The sequence below is a fragment of the Podarcis vaucheri genome (assembly GCF_965113315.1).
Source record: "Podarcis vaucheri genome assembly, chromosome: 11".
In the NCBI taxonomy this organism is placed as follows: Eukaryota; Metazoa; Chordata; class Lepidosauria; order Squamata; family Lacertidae; genus Podarcis; species Podarcis vaucheri.
In genome coordinates, this window is record NC_138749.1 from 37,476,660 (window position 1) to 37,497,089 (window position 20,430).

General features: G+C 40.4%; 1 protein-coding gene across 6 annotated transcripts in view; it reads right to left on the reverse strand.

Moving 5' to 3' along the window:
- ARB2A (ARB2 cotranscriptional regulator A) overlaps nt 1-20,430 on the reverse strand; it is a 213,125-nt gene that overhangs the window by 172,701 nt on the left and 19,994 nt on the right. For all 6 annotated transcript variants that reach the window (XM_082191366.1, XM_082191369.1, XM_082191365.1 and 3 more), the window contains 2 exons: nt 18,485-18,550; nt 6,713-6,904 (listed from right to left, as the gene is read on the reverse strand). In XM_082191366.1, coding sequence (XP_082047492.1) covers nt 6,713-6,904; nt 18,485-18,550 — 258 coding nt within the window. The remainder of the gene's footprint in view (nt 1-6,712; nt 6,905-18,484; nt 18,551-20,430) is intronic.

Below are 20,430 nucleotides of genomic sequence, written 5' to 3' on the forward strand. Positions count from 1 at the left end.
CATGCTCTCCCACTTACACGGTGCCGAAAAGGGGTGGGGGAGATGGAGTGGGGGCAGAATGGGCAAATCCCCACTTATGCGCATCCTGTAACGGAACCCCAGTGTAAGTGGCTTCTGTTACAGAGGAGCCACAGAAAGAATGTGGTTGGTCATGGGAGCCATGCTCTCAAAAAGGTTGAAAACCACTCGTCTAATACCAAGGGCTTAGCATCTTTTAGCAGAGCGCAGTGATCAACTGGGTATATAAGCGGTGAGATGATCTTTCAGGTATTCTCGTCCCAAGCTGTACAGTATAGGACTTCATACACCCCAAAACTGTCACTTTGAAATTAGCCCATTAGCAATATCCTGCTCCAGTAAGCAGTCAATCTGCTTTATTTTGCACTAGCTGCAGCTTCCAGACCAACTTCAAAGGCAGCCCCACAAAGAGAAACTGCGGTAATCCAGTCTGGAGAATGGAAATATCAATGAAAAATGGAAGGGAATTAAGAGTGTATGGCAATTGCAAGAGAAATTCTAAATTCATAACTGTGTAAGTATTTAAAAAGTATACAAAATAAAGCTCAACTCTTTATGAACAGTTTGTAAGCACTACGAAAGAGAAACAATCAGTGTTTTATTTATTAAATATTTAGTTTACGTACATATTCACCTCAGCCATGTATGGGTTACTATCCCAAACTACAGTCATGATTTCGTTTTTCTTTACATTTTCTTAAAGTGGAAATATTAAATAAATAATTAATGAAGGTTAGGACTCTTTCATACTAAACCAATTTATACATTATTTATCAGTATTTAGTATTTCCCACACACTGTTTGGAGGCATTTAAATAACCTCCTGAATTTGAAAACCGCAAGCTTCATACCATATGCAGAAGTATGTAAATCTTTTATTTTAAACATGCAACTAGATATTTCAAAAATAATATATGAAAACAGCCTAAATTTGGCTTCTTATTTTGACTGACTGAAGCCCTTGCCTTCAACTGCTACAGATTCCATTTGACCTTTATCCGCATGGGTATGTTAAATGTAGATATGTAAAACTGACTAAATGTTGCTGAAAAATCTATTTTTATTTATTCTATATATTTTGTTTAGTTGAATGCTGTATATACAGGAAGGGGAAAGAGGTGGGTTTACTGGCCATAGGAAGAACCATGAGTTGTGACAGTTACTTTATTGTTAAAAAGAAGATACACAGATTTCTGCAGCTAAAAGACAGTAAAAACAGATTAATTCTTAAGAGCTACATTAAATTTAAACTAAAGTTAAAGGTTAAGAAACAAAAGAAATGTAAAGACCTTCCCTGTCTCTAATCTTTTTATTCTTAACCAATACCACTCAAGAATCTTCAACTAATTATTATGTTTTATTGACGGCATCTTTCCCTGGGGAGGTTATTTAAAAAGTTTAACCCCTGAGCAAGTCATGGCTTCTCCTCCCTTTGAAAGTGTCAAGTGCATTGATTATAACTGCAGGAAGTGTTACCTTCTACCCAGAGATTCTCACCCTGCACAATCTTAAACACTGTATCCCTCCCAAAACAGCTTTGATTCAGCAATTCAGGCCTCTTCAGCTGATATTAAAGGCAGAAGCACCACAGAAAAGGCATCAGCAGTTAAAATGAAATACAAAGCGGGGGAGGGACACAGATCTTGGATATGGTAGCACAAAGCGGGAGAAAAGCAGATTTGAAAAAGACATCAGAGTGACTAAAAAAGAACAATATGACAGAAATTAAACATGATTTTTATGCATGGCTTCGAAGCATTTAAACTCATCTCAACCTCCATTGAAATTCTGATCATACCCAAACCCCAAGGCTTTTGACATACTTTCATAAATCCACACCTCCTCTCTCTCTTGTCTAATCTCCAGAGTCACTGTGAGGTATCCCACAAGTTAAAGTGGTAAAAATGCTGAATTCTAATATCAATATGAACCCACAGAAAATACCACTTAATTGTCAAAACGAAAAACAGAGACAAGAAACATAAAATACTGTAGATATTCACTAGGTGGCATTTTCCAATGCTTAATGGTTAACAGAAAAATGCACCTTTCAAAAAAACATATTTATCTAGCAAGACTTAATAGTAATTTCTCTAGCTTAATGGAGAAATTTGCAACAAAACAATGCTACAGATATTATATGACCATAATAATGCTTTATCAGGACACAAAGAAAACACCACCATACATTTAATTCATTTTGTGATCTTCAGAATTAAAATTCTTAGAACACTATTAGAATTGAGAAGTAAACAGCCACTGAGATGAGGTTTATACACAAGTACGCATGAATCATAGAAACAGTGCCCAAACTTCCACAAAGTAATTGGATTTTCAGAACTGCAAGTGGGTTTATTCCAATTCAGTCATGACAGGGCCAGAAGGTAATGATACATCTGCCATGATGCAACAAGCAGACCTGTCTTCTGTCAAGAGTTGAAATCATAAAGGAATAAGCTGTCGTTAACAACCTCTCTCCAAACACTAGAGCTGTCATCTCATTGTTTTCCTTTGCTGGCATGGGGGCTAGGGTGGGCTTATATAGCCTGTCATTCAATATTACTCCAAGCATTTAACCTTCCCTCTCAATTTTCTTTAAGCAATCTTTGACTGAACTTAGACAAATTTATGACTAATTACCTACTTATAAAGTTTCTGTATAAAATTCATTTGGATATAAATCCATTCAATCAGATTTTAATAGGCACTATGTATTGTGAATAAATATATAACTACCACACATTTTTAAAAAGGAAATAAAACATATACAGTGGTACCTTGGTTTATGAACTTAATCCATTTTGGAAGTCCGTTCTTAAACCAAGGCTTTCTTAAACCAAGGCATGCTTTCCCATAGCAGCGGCGGACTCAATTTACAAATGGAACACACTCAACAGAAGTGAAACATGTTCTTATTCCAAGGCAAAGTTCACAAACCAAAACACCTACTTCCAGGTTTGAAGCATTCTTAATCCAAGTTGTTCATAAACTAAGCTGTTCTTAAACCAAGGTATCACTGTATGTCTATGCTCTCAGTATTTCCTGTTTTTGTATATGTATGTTTGGGATAAGGAAGAACTTTTTTTTACATTCAGTATTTTATTAAATATATTTTCTAAACTGTTATCATGACCAACTTAATCATATAAAACTTAAAGACAAAAATCCAGAGTTGTTTCAGGCAGGCACAAGAGCTAGTGTATGCAAGTAAGTATTTTTTACTTTTTATCTTACATCTCACTTTTAAAAGTCCCCTCAGTTAAAACAACAACAACAACCCATACAGCATCAGGAAATTAAGAGACATACTAATAGAGACGCATGGGCACAAAACCTTATTGGATAGGAAACTAATTGTGCAGTTGGATTTGGACTCTCAGCCAAAGTGTGAACATACATGCTAAATGCTTGCTGCAACAAATAAGATATACGATGTCTCAGGACGTCGACTGCATGAGGCATATTTTGTTGCATTGGGGACAATATGATCAAGCTAGGGAAATACTGATTAAACCACTATTGGCAAATTGGCCGGGTCAATCTGAAGCCTACTATATCAAATATCTTCTGGACGGTAAGTCCAATGATATTACAATGGCCGTGGCAAAGTTTCCCTCAGTAGTCATACAAATCAAAGATCAACATACCCACGACTAAACAAATAATGCTCGGTCTTCCTTTCCTGGGGGGTTGTCTGTATGAATCTGTATTTTATTCTGAATCCATGTTATGGACCACAATAAAGATTATAATTAAATAAGATATACCTCTTCCAAGAATCCACCAGAACGACCAATCCCTGGCTCTGAAGCCAAATACACTTCAAACCTACAAGGCTTTCTGAGAGCAGGGAAGTTTTCACAAGCCCTTCCCAAATCTATGGACCCGAATCAGACACTGAAATGAATACTTCTACCATACATACATGAAATTCATGTACATATGGGGAATTAAGAGCTTTTATTTGCACGTATCCAATCTAGAGATGGATTTAGCAGCCCACCAGAGAGTGTATATTGGAGATTTGCAGAAGAATAGGAATAATTTTACCTTCACCTGGTGGGATTGTTAAACACTTTTTGGATGAGAATGAGAAACAGTGTGAAACGAGTATTATTGGCAAAGAAATGGAAGCAGGAAGAACTACCGACGATAGAGGAATGGCAGATGAAACTGATGGACTACGCAGAATTGGATAAGATGACAGGGAGAATTTGAAACCAGCGGGACCAGAAATTCTTGAAAGATTGGAGTAAATATATGAGTTATCTGAAAGACAATTGTAACCAACTGACTATGCTTGTAGGACTACAAGAAGTTTTGTAAGGAGAACTGTATGAAATATTGCAGAAAAGATTTATGAGAATGGATTTTAAATTATGGATTATTAAATGTAATAGTTAGGATAACAAATGTAAGATTAAGAGATGAGGTCTGAAAATCATTAAACATGGTTGATGGAAGTCTCAGGCTAAAATAGCCAAAATGTTGTATAAGATGAGATGAGATGTTCTGTTTGGAAAATATATGTAAAAACTAATAAAAATGTATATTTAAAAAAAGAGAGAAACAGTGCTGAAACAATTCTCCCCATTTCTGCACTTTTTAAATTTCCTGATCCAACAATAGACCCTTACCTAGCTGAATAAAGCATAGACCTTAAATGGCTAACCTGTGACCCTCCAGATGTTGTTGAACTCCAACTCCCATCAGCCCCAGCCAGCATGGCCAATGGTTAGGTATTGGGAATTGTAGTCCAACAACACCTGGAGGGAACCATGTTGGCTGCCCCGAAATTAGAATGATGAAGAAGTTAGAATTTTATCTAAAGCAGACCTTTAGTATTTGTTACTTGGAGGAAAAAATGGCAGAACTCTGAATCCTTCATTTTCAACCCTACTGAAGTTGTTTAGTTTCAGCTCACAATAATACTAATTCCGCTAACAATGACTCTCTTTTAAAACAGTTTCTGTAAAAATGAAAATTGGCCTGCATTTCCCCCCCTGTTCAAGGCTTTGAGCCATATTTGAAGGTATGCTTCACCCAAAACAATAAAGCCTAGAAAAAGATGCGTAATTTATAAAAACTTATTTTCTCATGGTTTATCATAATCAGAAGCATCAGAAAGTCTTAAAATGAAGACACTCACCACTAAAACTTTGAACGAAAAACACAGCTTAAATCCAACCTGAGTGCACTTTTTCATTGCAGAATTTATTCAGTAGTTCTACAATATGGTCTAATTTGTCATCACCTGCACAACTGTCACTCACTTTACCATTTACAGTTTTCTTTCCAAACTAAAGCACCCAGGACCCCGCCACCCCCAAAAAAAATCCCAAGAAAAACAACTGAACATTACTAATTGTGTGGGGTTTTTTAAAATCCTAGTGTTAATGTAGCAGATCACCTCCCAAGTACAGACCAAGCCAAGCCTTAAGATCTTTCAAGGATCTCATGCTAGTCATTCTATGACCAGCAGACTGTCACTTGGTGACAACACAGAAATGAGCTCTCTCAGTGGTAGCACTCACCCTTTGGAATGCCTTTCAACAGGTGGTTCAGGAGGTGGAGATAGTAACCAGTTATAAATGCTTCTTAAAGATTTCCTAGACTCTGATTTCTAATTCTTAAACTATTTTTTTTTCTTTTTGAGCACGGCTCAGTTTTACATATTTTTGTTCTGTGTTTAATTAACTTTTTAAAAATTGTTATATTTTTATATGAAATTCTATTAATTTTTTCCTAATAATGTTTTATATAAAGCATTCAAGAATTTTTTTTCATACTAAGCATTTTATACATTTTATAAATAAATAAATGGGATAGAAATGAGTAAACAAATCCTATGTGGTTTTTTAAAGCAAAAAATGAACAGAAGCAGGTAAGTCCCTTCTTCTGACACACTATGGACGGCTTTATTTTGGGACATTTTATCACCCACCAAGACACATTAGAATTCTGCTTTGGGCTGAAAAGGTTACTGTAAAACTGTCTGCGTCAGTTTCTTAGTTTCGATTTAAAAATTAACCTATTGGGTAAAATGTTTCCAATGTGTTTTTTCTCCTGACATGACTTTCTTTAGGACATTATTACTGCTGCAAGATACATTGGAAGACAGTTTTGGGGGGGGGGGGAGAGATTACCTATGTCACGCTCCCTTTTTTTGTTTTCATGGGAGTATTCCTCTGTGGGTGTGTTAAAAGCTCACACAGCATTGTGAAACACTGGAGCATGTTTTGTGTTAAGAATCTGACTTAGTCCAACTAATTTTAATAGGTCCATTTGTATGCTTCATAGAACATCTCTTTCTGTAAGGGTACAAGTTCAAATGCCTTCTAGGATCAACTTCCTATAATAATAGACAGAACAATTTGTGCTTCAGATGGAGATAAGGAAAACTTCAAGCTGATGAAATTCAACTGAAAACGTCAGTAGTTTTAAAAAGATTTTTGGATTGATTTATCTTCTCCAAAGACCACACGGCAGTTCCTATAACAGTATTCAATGTAAGTAAACAACAACTGTTTCCTCAAATAAAAGAATTATTATGCAAAAGTTTTAGAAATCTAAAGAAAATTGGCAGTTATATACAAGTTTGATGTACATTAAGAAAACAAAATCTCATAATATTGTGAAAAATTGTTGAGTATAAAAAACAAACATCTTTCAAAAGACCAAATAAATATCCTACCTCAATGGCTCTTTTAATGTATGGAATCTGAGTGCCGCTGTCCAGATCTTCATTTATAATAAGCCTTCTTGCCCACTGTCCTGCTCGAACGACACCGCTACCGTGAATTAAAACCATCAGTTTGTCTGGATTTGTCATTGCATCCTCACTCATAAAGATAAAACTCCGGGGTTCACCTTCCATGGCATCTACCTAAAATGAAAACAGTGTGTTTATTAACAGCTTATTGAATTATATAACTTACATCAATAAATCTATTCAGACTATCCAACAGCTGCAACTAGCAATTAAATGCTTAGTTAGACCTGGAGTCTGGAAAATAAGTTGCCTACTATACTGTCCTCAGTATTCATTACAGGTAGGAAGCCGTGTTGGTCTGTTGTAGTTGAAAGAAAAAGAAAAAAAATCCTTCCGGTAGCACCTTAGAGACCAACTAAGTTTGTTATTGGGATGAGTTTTCGTGTGCATGCACACTTCTTCAGATACACCAGTATTCATTGTTAGCAGATCTACTCACAAAGGTGTTAATGCATACTGGCAGAGCAAACCCTACAGGTGGGATTCACCTACTGAGTTCTATCAGTGGAAGCCATGAATGAAGACTTCTGATGGTACAATGGTGCTTTCTCCCCTCTCCTCCCCACATACCCCTAAAGTGGGTTGAGGGGGGCCAGGAGACCCCCAAAACAGCTCACAGTGGGTGTGGGTGTTTCTGTCTGGCAAGCTGAAATGCTTGTACAGATGGAACATTCATCATAGTACAACACAGTACAACACTGATTTCCACCCTAAGTGCTCAAATCGTAATCACTCCCAGTACGTTTTCCTCTTTGTATGTTTTAAAAAATTACGTATGCATCCTAGGCTTCCAGAAAAGGAGTACAGAGTAATATTTTTAATCTCATAACAGCCTGTGAGGTAGGTTAGATGATGACTTGTCCAAGGTCAACAAACAGTGACAAACAGAGCAGTTTGTAGTTGAGCAGGGACTACAAACTAAAAGTCGCTTTGTGCTAACTATACCAAAGAACTAACAATTAAATTCAAAATGCCACAGAAGTCACAAACACAATTCCACCAGCAGTACAGAATGTCACAACTGCCTCACATACGATGGGCAGCCTATTTGCATAAAGTTGATAAGGTCATACCTGGGTATTACCCTGCCCACGTCTGGCAGTAATCTGTCCAAACCATCAGAGATATCTGCTTAAAAAATACAGTCTGAATGGGTAATCACAACAGTGTTTATTACTCTAGTGGACAATCCCTGCTTGGAGATCAGTAATTGCACCCCATTGGTCCTGTTAACCTTATCTGTAGCCCTTGCTATTTTATCATGAGGTGTTGGGGATTCAACTATAGAATTGCTCAAGTGGCTCCACTTGTTTATGCAGGAAGGTCACAGATGCTGCAGATGTCATCTTCACTCCCTCATGGAGTTTTGTAGGATTATATCTTTTATTCCCTCCTTTGAAACCTCTAGGCAAGATTACAGGTAATAAGCCCTTTTTAAAAAAAAAATCTTGCCCAGGTCCTACCATTTGAAGACTGGATATGTGTGAGCCAACTGAAACTCTGGTCTTGTAACTTAGGGTTGATCAGAACATACATTAGCACACATGGGTTATAGCATCTGGCTGGCTACCCAGTTGCACCCCTATCTGGGCAGGGATAGCTTAACTTCTGTCAACTATGCTCTGATAACCTCTGCTGGAAACTTCAGTTGGTGCGGAATTAAGCATCCAGGTTGCCTACCAGGGCAAGATGGTTTGAGCATATAATGCCAATCCTAGCCTGACTGCACTGGCTGCCAATTAGTTTCTGGGCCCAATTGAAACTGCTGATATTGACCAATAAAGCCTTAAATGGCTCAGGCCCACAATACCTCAAGGACCGCCTTTCCTCATATGAACCAACTCAGACCTGTGATCATCAACTGAGTGGTGTAGTGGTTAAGAGCGATAGACTCATAATCTGGGGAACCAGGTTCGTGTCTCCGTTCTTCCACATGCAGCTGCTGGGTGACTTGGGCTAGTCACACTTCTCTGAAGTCTCTCAGCCCCACTCACCTCACAGAGTGTTTGTTGTGGGGGAGGAAGGGAAAGGAGACTGCTAGCTGCTTTGAGACTCCTTTGGGTAGTGATAAAGCGGGATATCAAATCCAAACTCTTGTGCCTCCTCCATGAGATGGCAGGAGGGCAGCAACGTGAGAATGGACCTTTTCTGTGATGGCTCCTCACTTGTGGAATGTTAGCCTCAGCGAGGCCCGCCAGGTGCCTTCGTTACAAATATTTAGGTGCCAGGCAAAGACATGCCTCTTCTCTCTAGGCCTCTGGCTAATTAAACAATGTACTGTACAGTCTTTTAAACTGTGTGTAGTGGGGTTATTGTTATTGTTTGCTACTATGATCTGTGTTTTTGTTTGTTTGCATCTCCCTCTCAAAAACATCCTGTAGTGCACATAATGAGCGAGTGACTTGCCCACAGGCACCAATGAACTTCACAAGTAAGTGTGGATTTTTACTCCTGCTCTCCTGACTCTGCCCACCATATCACACTCTCTCAGTATGAGGTACAAGCCCATTAAACAACCATATATCTGCTACATATGGTAATACGCCATAATTCATCACTTCCAGATGTACGTACGTGTGTGTGTGTGTGTGTACTCACTGGAGCCTTAGTTCTTGCACTGCTAAGAACATCTCATTAATGCTAATGGGCATTAAAGCACCAGCACCTCCAAAACAGCTCAAGCAATCAATGCAAAATGATGGCATTTGGCAAAATGCTCATATTTAAAGCATTGTTAAGAATGGATTACAGTACTGAATAGGTTATTTCCTTTAAGCAGTAAAAATAATAATAATGCACCACTGTTGTCCAAATAAGTGTTCAGAAGTACACAAGTATCTAGGTTCCAGCATGGGGACTTGTTAGATCCCCACTTATTATCTGGGCTAGTCTGGCCAAATTAGAAATTCCAGTTTCAATTATGTATACTACATTCTACGTGGAATTACCCTTCAAGACAGTCCAGAAACTTCAGCTGTCCAGAATGAAGTCGACAGAATTCTGTCAGGGGGTAGATCACAGCACATTACTCTGATCATTTACCAACATGGGTAACTGGCAATTTATTTTCAGGCTCAGCTCAATAGGTTGGCTTGGGGCTGGGATGTCTTCAGATCTCCTTCTCCAATAAGAATCTGCCTGGGAACTCCATTTCACTACAGAGGTTTTCGGTGTTCCTTTTTCAAGCTACTTCAAGAGTGTATGAGATCACTCTGGGAGGCAAGGGGTGGCGGTGGCGGTTTCCCAACTGTAGTGCTCAGATTATGGAAAGGTTTGCATAGGAAGATTTGCTTGGTGCCTGACACTGCCTGACTTTTTGACAGACACCTTTATTTGAGTGAGCCTTCTTCTGACTCGCCTTCACTGATGTTTCAACTGCTTTTTAATGTTTCATCATTTGTTTATATTTATCATTTCATAGTTTCTATCCGCCCTTGTTCCACTGTGAGCTGCACTGAATAGACTGTGCTGTAGAGAGGCAATTTAGAAATTATTTAAATAAATCAATAAGCTATGAGCAGGGTATAATGGGAAGGCAGCAGCATTTTCAACATGTCAAACTATAGTGAGAATACAGAGGATGAATAATCCTGATCCTGAGACAGAAGTTCCCATTGGGCCAAGATAAGGACTGTTTGAGCGGACTGGTGACAGTTCACAGAACAAATCTGAGGAATGCTGTTCTTCTGATGGTGATCAAAAACATCAGGGTCCCAGTGCCAGCAGTTGTAAAACAAAGAAGAAAAAGGGGCTCACGCTGCTATGAAGTAAAGTAATGGCCTTTCCATAGCTCTTAACACTAGTTCTGAAGAGTTTCCCTAAAAACAGCCTGCAGGACTGGCCACCTATGTGTGAGACTACATACACAGCATCAATTCATAACTGGGTACATAGCTCCAACTTGGAAAGGTCTTCCAAGTACACCTAAGGGCATGGGCAGAATGAAGCCCCTAAGAACTTGCTTATATTATGCGTTGGCATTGTCCCATTATTTCCAATATACAGTACTACAGCTTTTGGTAGACCATGGTGTATGTAACGATCAGCTTTATCTGCAAAATTTCCCTGGGCTTTTATAATACATCTGTGAAGTTTTCCTGCTTTGGTCACTTCTCCTGGGGATTGTTCTCAGAACATCAGCCAGTGCTTTTCATTGTAGATGCATGGGGAATTTAGTTCTGGTTACTTCGCACAGCAGGCTACTGAATGCTTGTGTGTAAAAAATCCAGACTATGATCTGTCAAGGCAATTGATGAGAAATAGATACTACAAAGTCAGATAAATATAATGTAAGACTAAACTTTCAGCAAATGTAGCTCAACTGATTTAGAAACCATGTCTACCATTGATCTGAGACATATCTTGTGTTTCAGTTCGTACGATCCAAATTATTTGCAAAAAAATAAGGTAAATTACAGTGTGAATTCCCTGAACTGCAAGTGTTAATATTACTCTTTATTCCATCTTCAATTCAAAGTGTGTTTTGTTTGGTTGTTAGAAACGAACACATATTTCTCATCCAAGAGTAGCACTCAGACCAATCTCTTATTCATACTTATAAAGATAAAGGACCCCTGACAGTTAAGTCTAGTTGTGGACAACTCTGGGGTTGTGGCACTCATCTTGCTTTATTGGCCGAGGGAGCCGGCGTACAGCTTCCGGGTCATGTGGCCAGCATGACTAAGCCGCTTCTGGCAAACCAGAGCAGTGCACGGAAATGCCGTTTACCTTCCCGCCAGAGCGGGATTTATCTACTTGCACTGTGTGCTTTCAAACTGCTAGGTTGGCAGGAGCAGGGACTGAGCAACCTTCTGATCGGCAAGCCCTAGCCCACTGTGCCACCCGTGTCCCCATTCATACTTATATTACAGCTGATTTAGGTTTTGGTAATGGAAGATTTGGTTAGTTTTTGAGAAATCCCATTTGTTTGTCAGTTTAATTTCATTTATATCTCAGCTTTTTCTCCAAGGAGCTCAAGGCAGGGTACATAGCTCTTGTCCTATTATGAGCAAATTCTACTCTCTTTTTCTCGATAACTACTGCTACAGAACCATTTCCAATATTTTTGGGAGCATGGGCAAGAGGAAAACAAAGCTATGCATTATAAAATACTCAGTTTACATATCTAAATATGGACTAGCCATCATATGTTTACCATTCACATTTGGAATCAACCTTTACCAGCTTAATCTTAATTGCATTTGGAAACATTTCTTCAAGCCGATTTGTCTTCAAACTGCTGTAATTCATTAAATGAAGCTTTCACTAAAGTATACACATAAAAAGGTCACACCACTGTCCAATCACACTTTATTGACAAGTCAAGCTAGTATACCATTTATTTCTCATCACACTGAAAATGTACAAAGCAATTTGTATCTTGACAATTCACTGTTTATATCTGCTTCTACTTTTTCCAAAAGATTACATAATTAGATTTATGGTCTAGGATTCTTTTTTTATTATATCAATCTATGTTAGTACTGCTCTTCGTATATAAAGCTTCCAATATTATTTTTTGACCCAGGAGTATTAATTCATCTTAATGCATACTGACTTTTTATTGGAGAGGACTACTTTCCTACTTTGCACTCTTATTTTTACTAATTGGACATTCCTTATTACATACTTCCAAGGAAGCCTCCAGTAAAAACACAGAATAAACACAATATAAACACAAGATCTTCGAACAATAAAATAGCATAAAACAACTCAGCTGCAGCCAATATAGTAATTTTAAATGACCTCAGTAATCCTTAATGATTTGGTGCAATGAAAACATCTCTATGCATTAAAAAATGCAACAGGGCCAGCCCTAAAACCTCTCTTTTAAAGTAAGTTCCATAATGTTGGTATCACTGCAAAGGCCTTGTGCTTTGTCCCTATTGATCTTACAAGTGCAAAAAAGCATGGTTTAGAACAAAGCATTCCCTGAAGATCCTCAGGCACTGAGAGGGCTATACTGTAGAGCAGGGACGTCCAACTTCCAAGAGACTGCGATCTACTCACACAATTAAAATCTGGCAGTGATCTATCCCCTTTTTAGGGAGATATGTCCTGTTGGGGGTGGGGTTCAGTTCAATGTTGAGCATCTTTTTTGGGGGGAGGAAATATTTGTTAATTTAGGGGCTTAGGTCAAATAAATAAAATAAGGCGCTCATCAAGAGATCGCTATTGAGACCGTCAGCTTCGCTGCAAAAACTCAGACTTTAGCTCTAGTAATCTAGAGGATGGGGCAAAGGGGTGGGGCTGGATGGAGGAGCCAACGATCTACCGTGATCTACCAAAAGCTCCCAAGGATCGACCTGTTGGACACCCCTGCTGTAGAGAAAACACTCAACAAATGCAGCCCCACATTGTGTCTAGGGGCTTAGACGGGAACTAGAATGAGCTAGCAAGATGAGGCGCCAACATCACACCCAAATATGGAAAACTGTGTTTGAAACTCAAGACTTTTCAAAAAGCAGCTTGTGAAATGCACATGATTTTGCAATTTATGAAAAAGGTTTGGTATTACATGGAATGTAGACGAGTCCTTGTGTAAGTTTAAACTAAGCCAGTAACTCAATGAAAATCTTAAATTTATCCAGCAGCAACAACAACAATTTGGTTTTAACCATCTTTCAACAATAATAATTTGATTTATTACCAGCCCTTCACCACAAGGTCCCAGGGAACATCACAATAATTTAAGGGGGAAAAACACATTAAAAAGTTTTAAACAACTTACCAACACAGGAATAGGGAGGGTGGTTCCCAAATATATTTCAAGTGTGAAAAGCCATAGTAAAGAGGTGTGTCTTCAGTGTATGGCAAAAACTATGTAATAAAGGTGCCCGAAGCCCGAAGTAATGTGGGGAGGGAATTCTACAACCTAAAGGCTGCCACAGAGAATGCCCTCTCCCAGGACACTAGTTCCTGAACTTCTAAGGGTAGTGGAACTACAAGAGGTCCACTTCTGCCAATCTTAATACTCAATATGGTCTGTAGGACAGGATGCTGTTTTTCAGGACAATGAGACATCACTGACATACAGTGGTGCCCCGCAAGACGAATGCCTCGCAAAACGGAAAACCCGCTAGATGAAAGGGTTTTCCTTTTTTGAGCTGCTTCGCAAGACGATTTTCCCTATGGGCTTGCTTTGCAAGACGAAAACGTCTTGCGAGTGTTCCGTTCCCCCCCCCGCTTCCCCCCCTTTTTCTAAGCCGCTAATAGCCTTTTAGCCGCTAATCCGCTAAGCCTTTAATAGCCGCTAAGCCTTTGTAATAGCCGCTAAACTGCTAATAGCGCTAATCCGCTAAGCCGCTAATAGGGTTGCTTCACAAGACGAAAAAACCACTAGACGAAGAGACTCGTGGAACGGATTAATTTCGTCTTGCGAGGCACCACTGTACGTGAGACTCTCAGGAAGTGAAAAGAGGAATAAAATAAATAATAATGTGGAAAGGGGGATTCAAAGTGAAGATAATAATTTATGTTTAAATTTATATCAATCAGATATAAATGCTGATGAGGAGGATTGTTCATTTTCTGTCCATGTGTCAACCATAGTTTATTTGTTAATCTCTCAAGCAGGGCTGCTTCCCAAACTGTTTTGTACCAATTGTTTATCGTTGTGCCAGAAAGTTCTTTCCAGTATCTGTTTATATTGTGTCTTGTAGCTTGTAATAAATGCCTTATTAATTCTATATTATGTAAATCCAGATTGTTGTCTTGAGGTATATTTAATAAAGCTAATTCTGGTTTGACTTCCAATTGCTGTTTTGTTAATTTTATTAATTTCTTAGAATAGCAAAACCCAGAAATGCTGGATTTTTGTACATTCCCACCATATGTGGAGATGATTACCAGATGTGGGGCAGCCCCTCCAGCAATATGGTGAGCTGCCAGGAGGGATCACTGCCAATTTCCTAGGGATTAAGTGCCACCTATATATGAATTTTCAGGTTAATTTTCTATCGCTTGCTGAAATAAACTTAAGGTGCCAACTATCTTTAAGGACTAAGATAACTGAAGAATTCAAATGTTAAAAGGTCCATGTATAAATACCCCAGGATCAATCCAAAAGACAGATCCGAATGACTGGTGGCCACTTTAAGCATTTGGCATCCTGGAAACATTACACATTAATAATAATAATAATAATAATAATAATAATAATAATAATAATAATAAATTTTATTTATATCCCGCCCTCCCCAGCCGAAGCCGGGCTCAGGGCGGCTAACAACACTAAAATAGTGCAACATTATAAAAACATCATAAGAATTAATTAAAATCAGAATTGATGGCAACCATAAACTAAAGTATTGTAAGGATTGCCAAAGGAGGGAGTCAGGCTGTGCCCTAACCAAAGGCCTGGTGGAACAGCTCTGTCTTGCAGGCCCTGCGGAAAGATGTCAAGTCCTGCAGGGCCCTTGTCTCTTGTGACAGAGCGTTCCAGCAGGTTGGAGCCGCAGCCGAAAAAGCCCTGGCTCTAGTTGAGGCCAGCCTAACCTCTCTGAGGCCTGGGACCTTCAAGATGTTTTTATTTGAGGACCGTAAGTTCCTCTGTGGGGCATACCAGGAGAGGCGGTCCCGTAGATACGAGGGTCCTAGGCCGTATAGGGCTTTGAAGGTTAAAACCAGCACCTTAAACCTGATCCTGTACTCCACCGGGAGCCAGTGCAGCTGGTATAGCACCGGATGAATGTGATCTCGCAGCGAGGACCCCGTAAGGAGTCTCGCTGCGGCATTCTGCACCCGCTGGAGTTTCTGGGTCAGTCTCAAGGGCAGCCCCACGTAGAGCGAGTTACAATAATCCAGTCTGGAGGTGACCGTCGCATGGATCACAGTGGCTAGGTCAGGGCGAGAGAGGTAAGGGGCCAACTGCTTAGCTTGGCGGAGATGAAAAAATGCCGCCTTTGTTATAGCTGTAATCTGCGCCTCCATAGAGAGGGAGGTATCGAAGATTACACCCAAACTCTTGACGGACGGTGCTGGCACTAATTGCACCCCCGCAAGAGATGGGAGTTGCCCCCTCAATCCCATATCGTCCCGTCCCAGCCAGAGGACCTCTGTCTTCGAAGGATTTAACTTCAACCGGCTCTCACGTAACCATCCAGCCACAGCCTCCAAGCATCTGATCAGTGTGTCTGGGGCCGAGTCAGGATGGCCATCCATCAACAGATAGAGTTGGGTGTCATCAGCATACTGATGGCAGCCCAGCCCAAAACTCCGGACAAGCTGGGCGAGGGGGCGCATAAAGATGTTAAAAAGCATCGGGGAGAGAATCGCACCCTGAGGCACTCCACACACCAAGGAGTGGCGGGATGACAGTTCCCCCCCAAGCGCCACCCTCTGTCCCCGACCAGAGAGAAACGAGCGCAGCCATTGAAGGACTGTGCCCTGGATCCCCACGTCGGCGAGGCGGTGGTCCAGAAGTTCGTGATCGACCATGTCGAAAGCTGCTGACAGATCTAGAAGAATCAGCAGCCCCGACCCGCCTCGATCCAGCTGTCTACGAAGATCATCTGTTAGGGCGACCAGAGCCGTCTCGGTCCCATGACCAGCGCGGAAGCCGGACTGGAATGGATCCAGAGCCGATGTTTCATCCAGAAACCTACCAAGCTGTTCAGCAACCGCTCTCTCAATCACCTTACCCAGGAATGGAAGATTCGAAACTGGGCGGTAATTGGATAGATCTAAGGGATCTAATGATGTTTTCTTTAAGAGCGGACGCACCACTGCCTCCTTCAGTTCCCCTGGGAATGTCCCGGTGCCAAGGGACAAATTGATGATATCCCCCAGGGGGGCCCGCACCTCGTCTGGACATGCTCTAATCAGCCAAGACGGGCACGGGTCGAGAGGACAAGTGGTGGGCTTTCCAGCTCGGAGGAGTCTGTCCACATCGGCTGGGGATATCCGGTCAAAGTGGTCCAGTACTGGACCCGAGGACAGTCGAGGGGCCTCCAGTTCCTTTATTGTATCCAAATTGGCAGGGAGGTCATGGCGGAGCGACAGGACCTTCTCCGCAAAAGAGCTCGCAAATGCCTCACAGCTGTGTGTCGAATTGTTATTTAAATTTGGCTGTCCTTCGAGGGACGTTAAAGACCGAATTATACTAAATAATTGTGCCGGGCGAGAGCTAGCGGATGCAATGGAGGCCGAGAAGTAGGACTTCTTAGCAGCCTTCACTGCCATCTCGTAGGTTTTCATAAAAACCCTATAAGATGTTCTTGAGGCTCCGTCACGGGCACCCCGCCATACTCGCTCTAGCCGTCTGAGGTCCCGCTTCATTTTCCGGAGCTCCTCAGTAAACCAGGGAGCCCGGTTTCTGCGGGGTCGCAGAGGGCGCTTAGGTGCGATCTCATTGATGGCTGCCAGGAGCTGGGTATTCCAGCCCTCAACAAGCTCAGTCAATGAGTCGCCAGGGGGAGAAAGGTCCCGCAAGGCTTGGCGGAATCTATCAGGGTCCATCAGCCTCTGCGGGCGAGCCCAAATCGGCTCACCACCTAAGCAGGGTGGGGGTGGAACATCAATCCTGGCTTTCATAGCATAGTGATCAGACCATGGCACCTTCATCGAAGGAAACATGATCACATCTATACCAGCGCCAAAGATCAGATCCAGCGTGTGGCCTGCTTGATGTGTGGGGCCTGAAACAAACTGGGAGAGCCCTAGTGTCGCCATGGAAGACACCAGGTCCAGAGCCTGTGAGGAGGGAGTGGCATCAGCATGGATGTTGAAGTCCCCCAATACCAATAGGTTAGGGAACTCCAAGGCCCAGCCGGCCACCGCCTCCAGCAGGCCTGACAGGGTGGCTGCTGGTGCGCTAGGTGGCCGGTACACCAGCCAGACAGCCAAGCTCACCTCGGAGCCCCACACTAGGCCAACACATTCAATGCCAGGGATCGATGGCGGTGGTAGAGCCCTGAAAGAACAATCTTCCCGGATTAATAATGCCACCCCTCCCCCCCGGCCCACAGTCCGTGACTGGTGGAGGACGGAGAAACCCGGGGGCGCCATCTCTCGTAAGGTAACAGTTACCCCTTCGCGCACCCAGGTCTCCGTCACACAAGCCAGGTCGAGTATGATTAAGAGTATGATCTATAGCTTTCAGATCAGGCTTCAGAAGTAACATGCAACCTGGCATACATACATAGAAAATTTGCATAATTTCTATCATCCTCCCTCCTCTCTCAGAACAAACTGGCAGGTAAAGCTGCGGAAATTATGAAGGCATCTATATACACATGATCTAGTCAAGCAAACTATTTCTGTAACTTAAGTCTATACCCCAGTTAGTCTGTGAATGTATTTTTAAAAATCTTTCTTTCCTATCTTTCTCCCAAGTAGTACAGGACAGCATACTCATCATTATACAATTGTATCCTCACAACCACCCTGCAAGGTAGGTTTAACTGACACTATAATTGCCTCATGGTTTCCCAAGAAGTTTCAAAACCAATTCAAACCTGAGTTTACTTTTTTATATTAAAAAAGCCCACCTAGATTTCTTCAGTATAGGTCCATCTACATCACACAAGTTAATAACAAAATAGGATGTGTCTGAACTGTTCCTAATGCGCACATGTGATATTTACAATGCACAGCATAGGAAAAAACTATGAAATAAAATAAATTATAATTCCTCAGACTGTATTACTGCTATTTCCCAAGATGCTGAAAAAAACCAGGGTATATTTAACTTACCGGTATGTATACTTTTTTCAAATGGCATTCTTCTTCCAGTAGTTCATATACATATTTGGTGATGATCTACAAGAGAACACAGTCATAAAATGCTCATATAAGTTGCTCTTTCAAAAATTACAAATTTAAAAAGACAGAAAGCTTGCTTCCCTATGCAAAATATTTTTTTTGTCTAGAGACAGAGTATAACTTTCTGCGATTTCATATTCTGTTGTTGTGTAAATTATTAGTCTGGAAATTAATGATAAAGACCATTTCATATATAATACATACCCAGAGATACAAGAATAGCATTTGCTAAGAACTACTTTCAAATCAGCTTCAATAAGCAACTCTCCTAAAACAATCTCCCTTTGTCACTGCACATCCAGTTCATGAGCCACACTGACAGCAGATCTTTATTCACTGAACAGAGAAGGAACAGGTCAAAGGTGGCCTAAACAGAAAAAGAGATCTACCCTGCCTTCTCTTGGTGGAAGGGGGAGAATGACTGACTTTGTATTTTCTGAGGGGAGCACAAGATGAAGTTAAGCAAGTTCTTTTGAAGATTTGTTAAGAAGTTTGCTTCGGTCACAAATATCCAAATTTACAGAACAGATATGACACTTCATATTATAAGCTAATACTGCATTTTTCAAAAAACAACAAACTGAAAAAGTATAAGATGAATATTGTAGATGACTAACTCTTGAATTAGTTTGAGCACTACCTTGAGAGACTGTAAGCAAATGCAGAAGATAAAAATGTTCCAATATACATATGACTAGAATTTGTCCATAGAAACAGAAGCTAGCAAATGAAGTTCAAGAAATCCACTTTGGCTAGCTTTCTAAGCACATTTTATTAGAATTGTTCCATTAAAATTACTGAGAATCACACCTAAGAAGCCCAGGTTCAGCTTTTATATGCAAGATGTACAGAAAAAAACTGAATTCCCAGATAATATCTATAATATACTCAATATAGGATTCTGAATGCCTTAAATGGAGATCTCTTAAATCTAGGTTACTAAATCTAATTATTACATAGATAAGGTCCTTAATCTATGGATGAAAATACAGTGAACGCATTATGGACCAGTGAAAACCGTAAGAATTTCTTTTTTAAAAAACCCCACTTGCTTTAAATTTGCAAAGGGAACCTAAACAAATCAAGTTCCTAAGTAATTACAATTGAAAATCAAATCAAGGGCATCAAATCCAAACACAGTACACTCCTCAGGTGTTATACCAAAACAGCTGAACTTTTAAAGCACTATCATTTGAAAAAGAAAAGAAAAAGATTAGATTTTCCTAGCACCAGCTCACAAGCCCCAATTATTATTATTATTTTCATTTATGAATCACATTCCATGAGTAATTTACAATATCCTGAAGCAATTTGCAATACCGCTGTCCCAATGGGGGTGGCCAAGTAAACTAGTGGGCTAAGTTCCAGATCAAGGTGACAAATTGCTACCCTACAGACATTTCTACACACATTTCTTTGAAGAAAAAAATGCATGTTCAGGATTACAGCCCAAGAATATATAACAAGCCATTGTTACCTTTTGCAAATAATTGATGCAAATTAGATTGCAAAAGCTTCACAGTATTAGTAGACAGATCAGTCTTTCAGTCTCTACAGCAAATCTGAACAAGAATTTGACTGTGAGCAGTGAGTTGATTTAAGACATGTTTATCCCAAAGCAGCATGTTAGAAACATGCAACCGATGTAATTTTACCCCTAGGGCCTAACTGTTTATGGTTCACTGAAATCATCTTTCACTTTCTGGGAACGGCAAAGCAGTTATATTTCTACAGTTTCATAAGTTGAGAGTGAAGAGTCACTGAAGCGAACACAACAATAATAAAGTGCTCAAAATAATGTTTGTGGAAACTACACACAAAATGGTATCTACCTTGTGGTGGAAGGAAAAAAACAGTTCTGGTTGCCTCATCTCAAA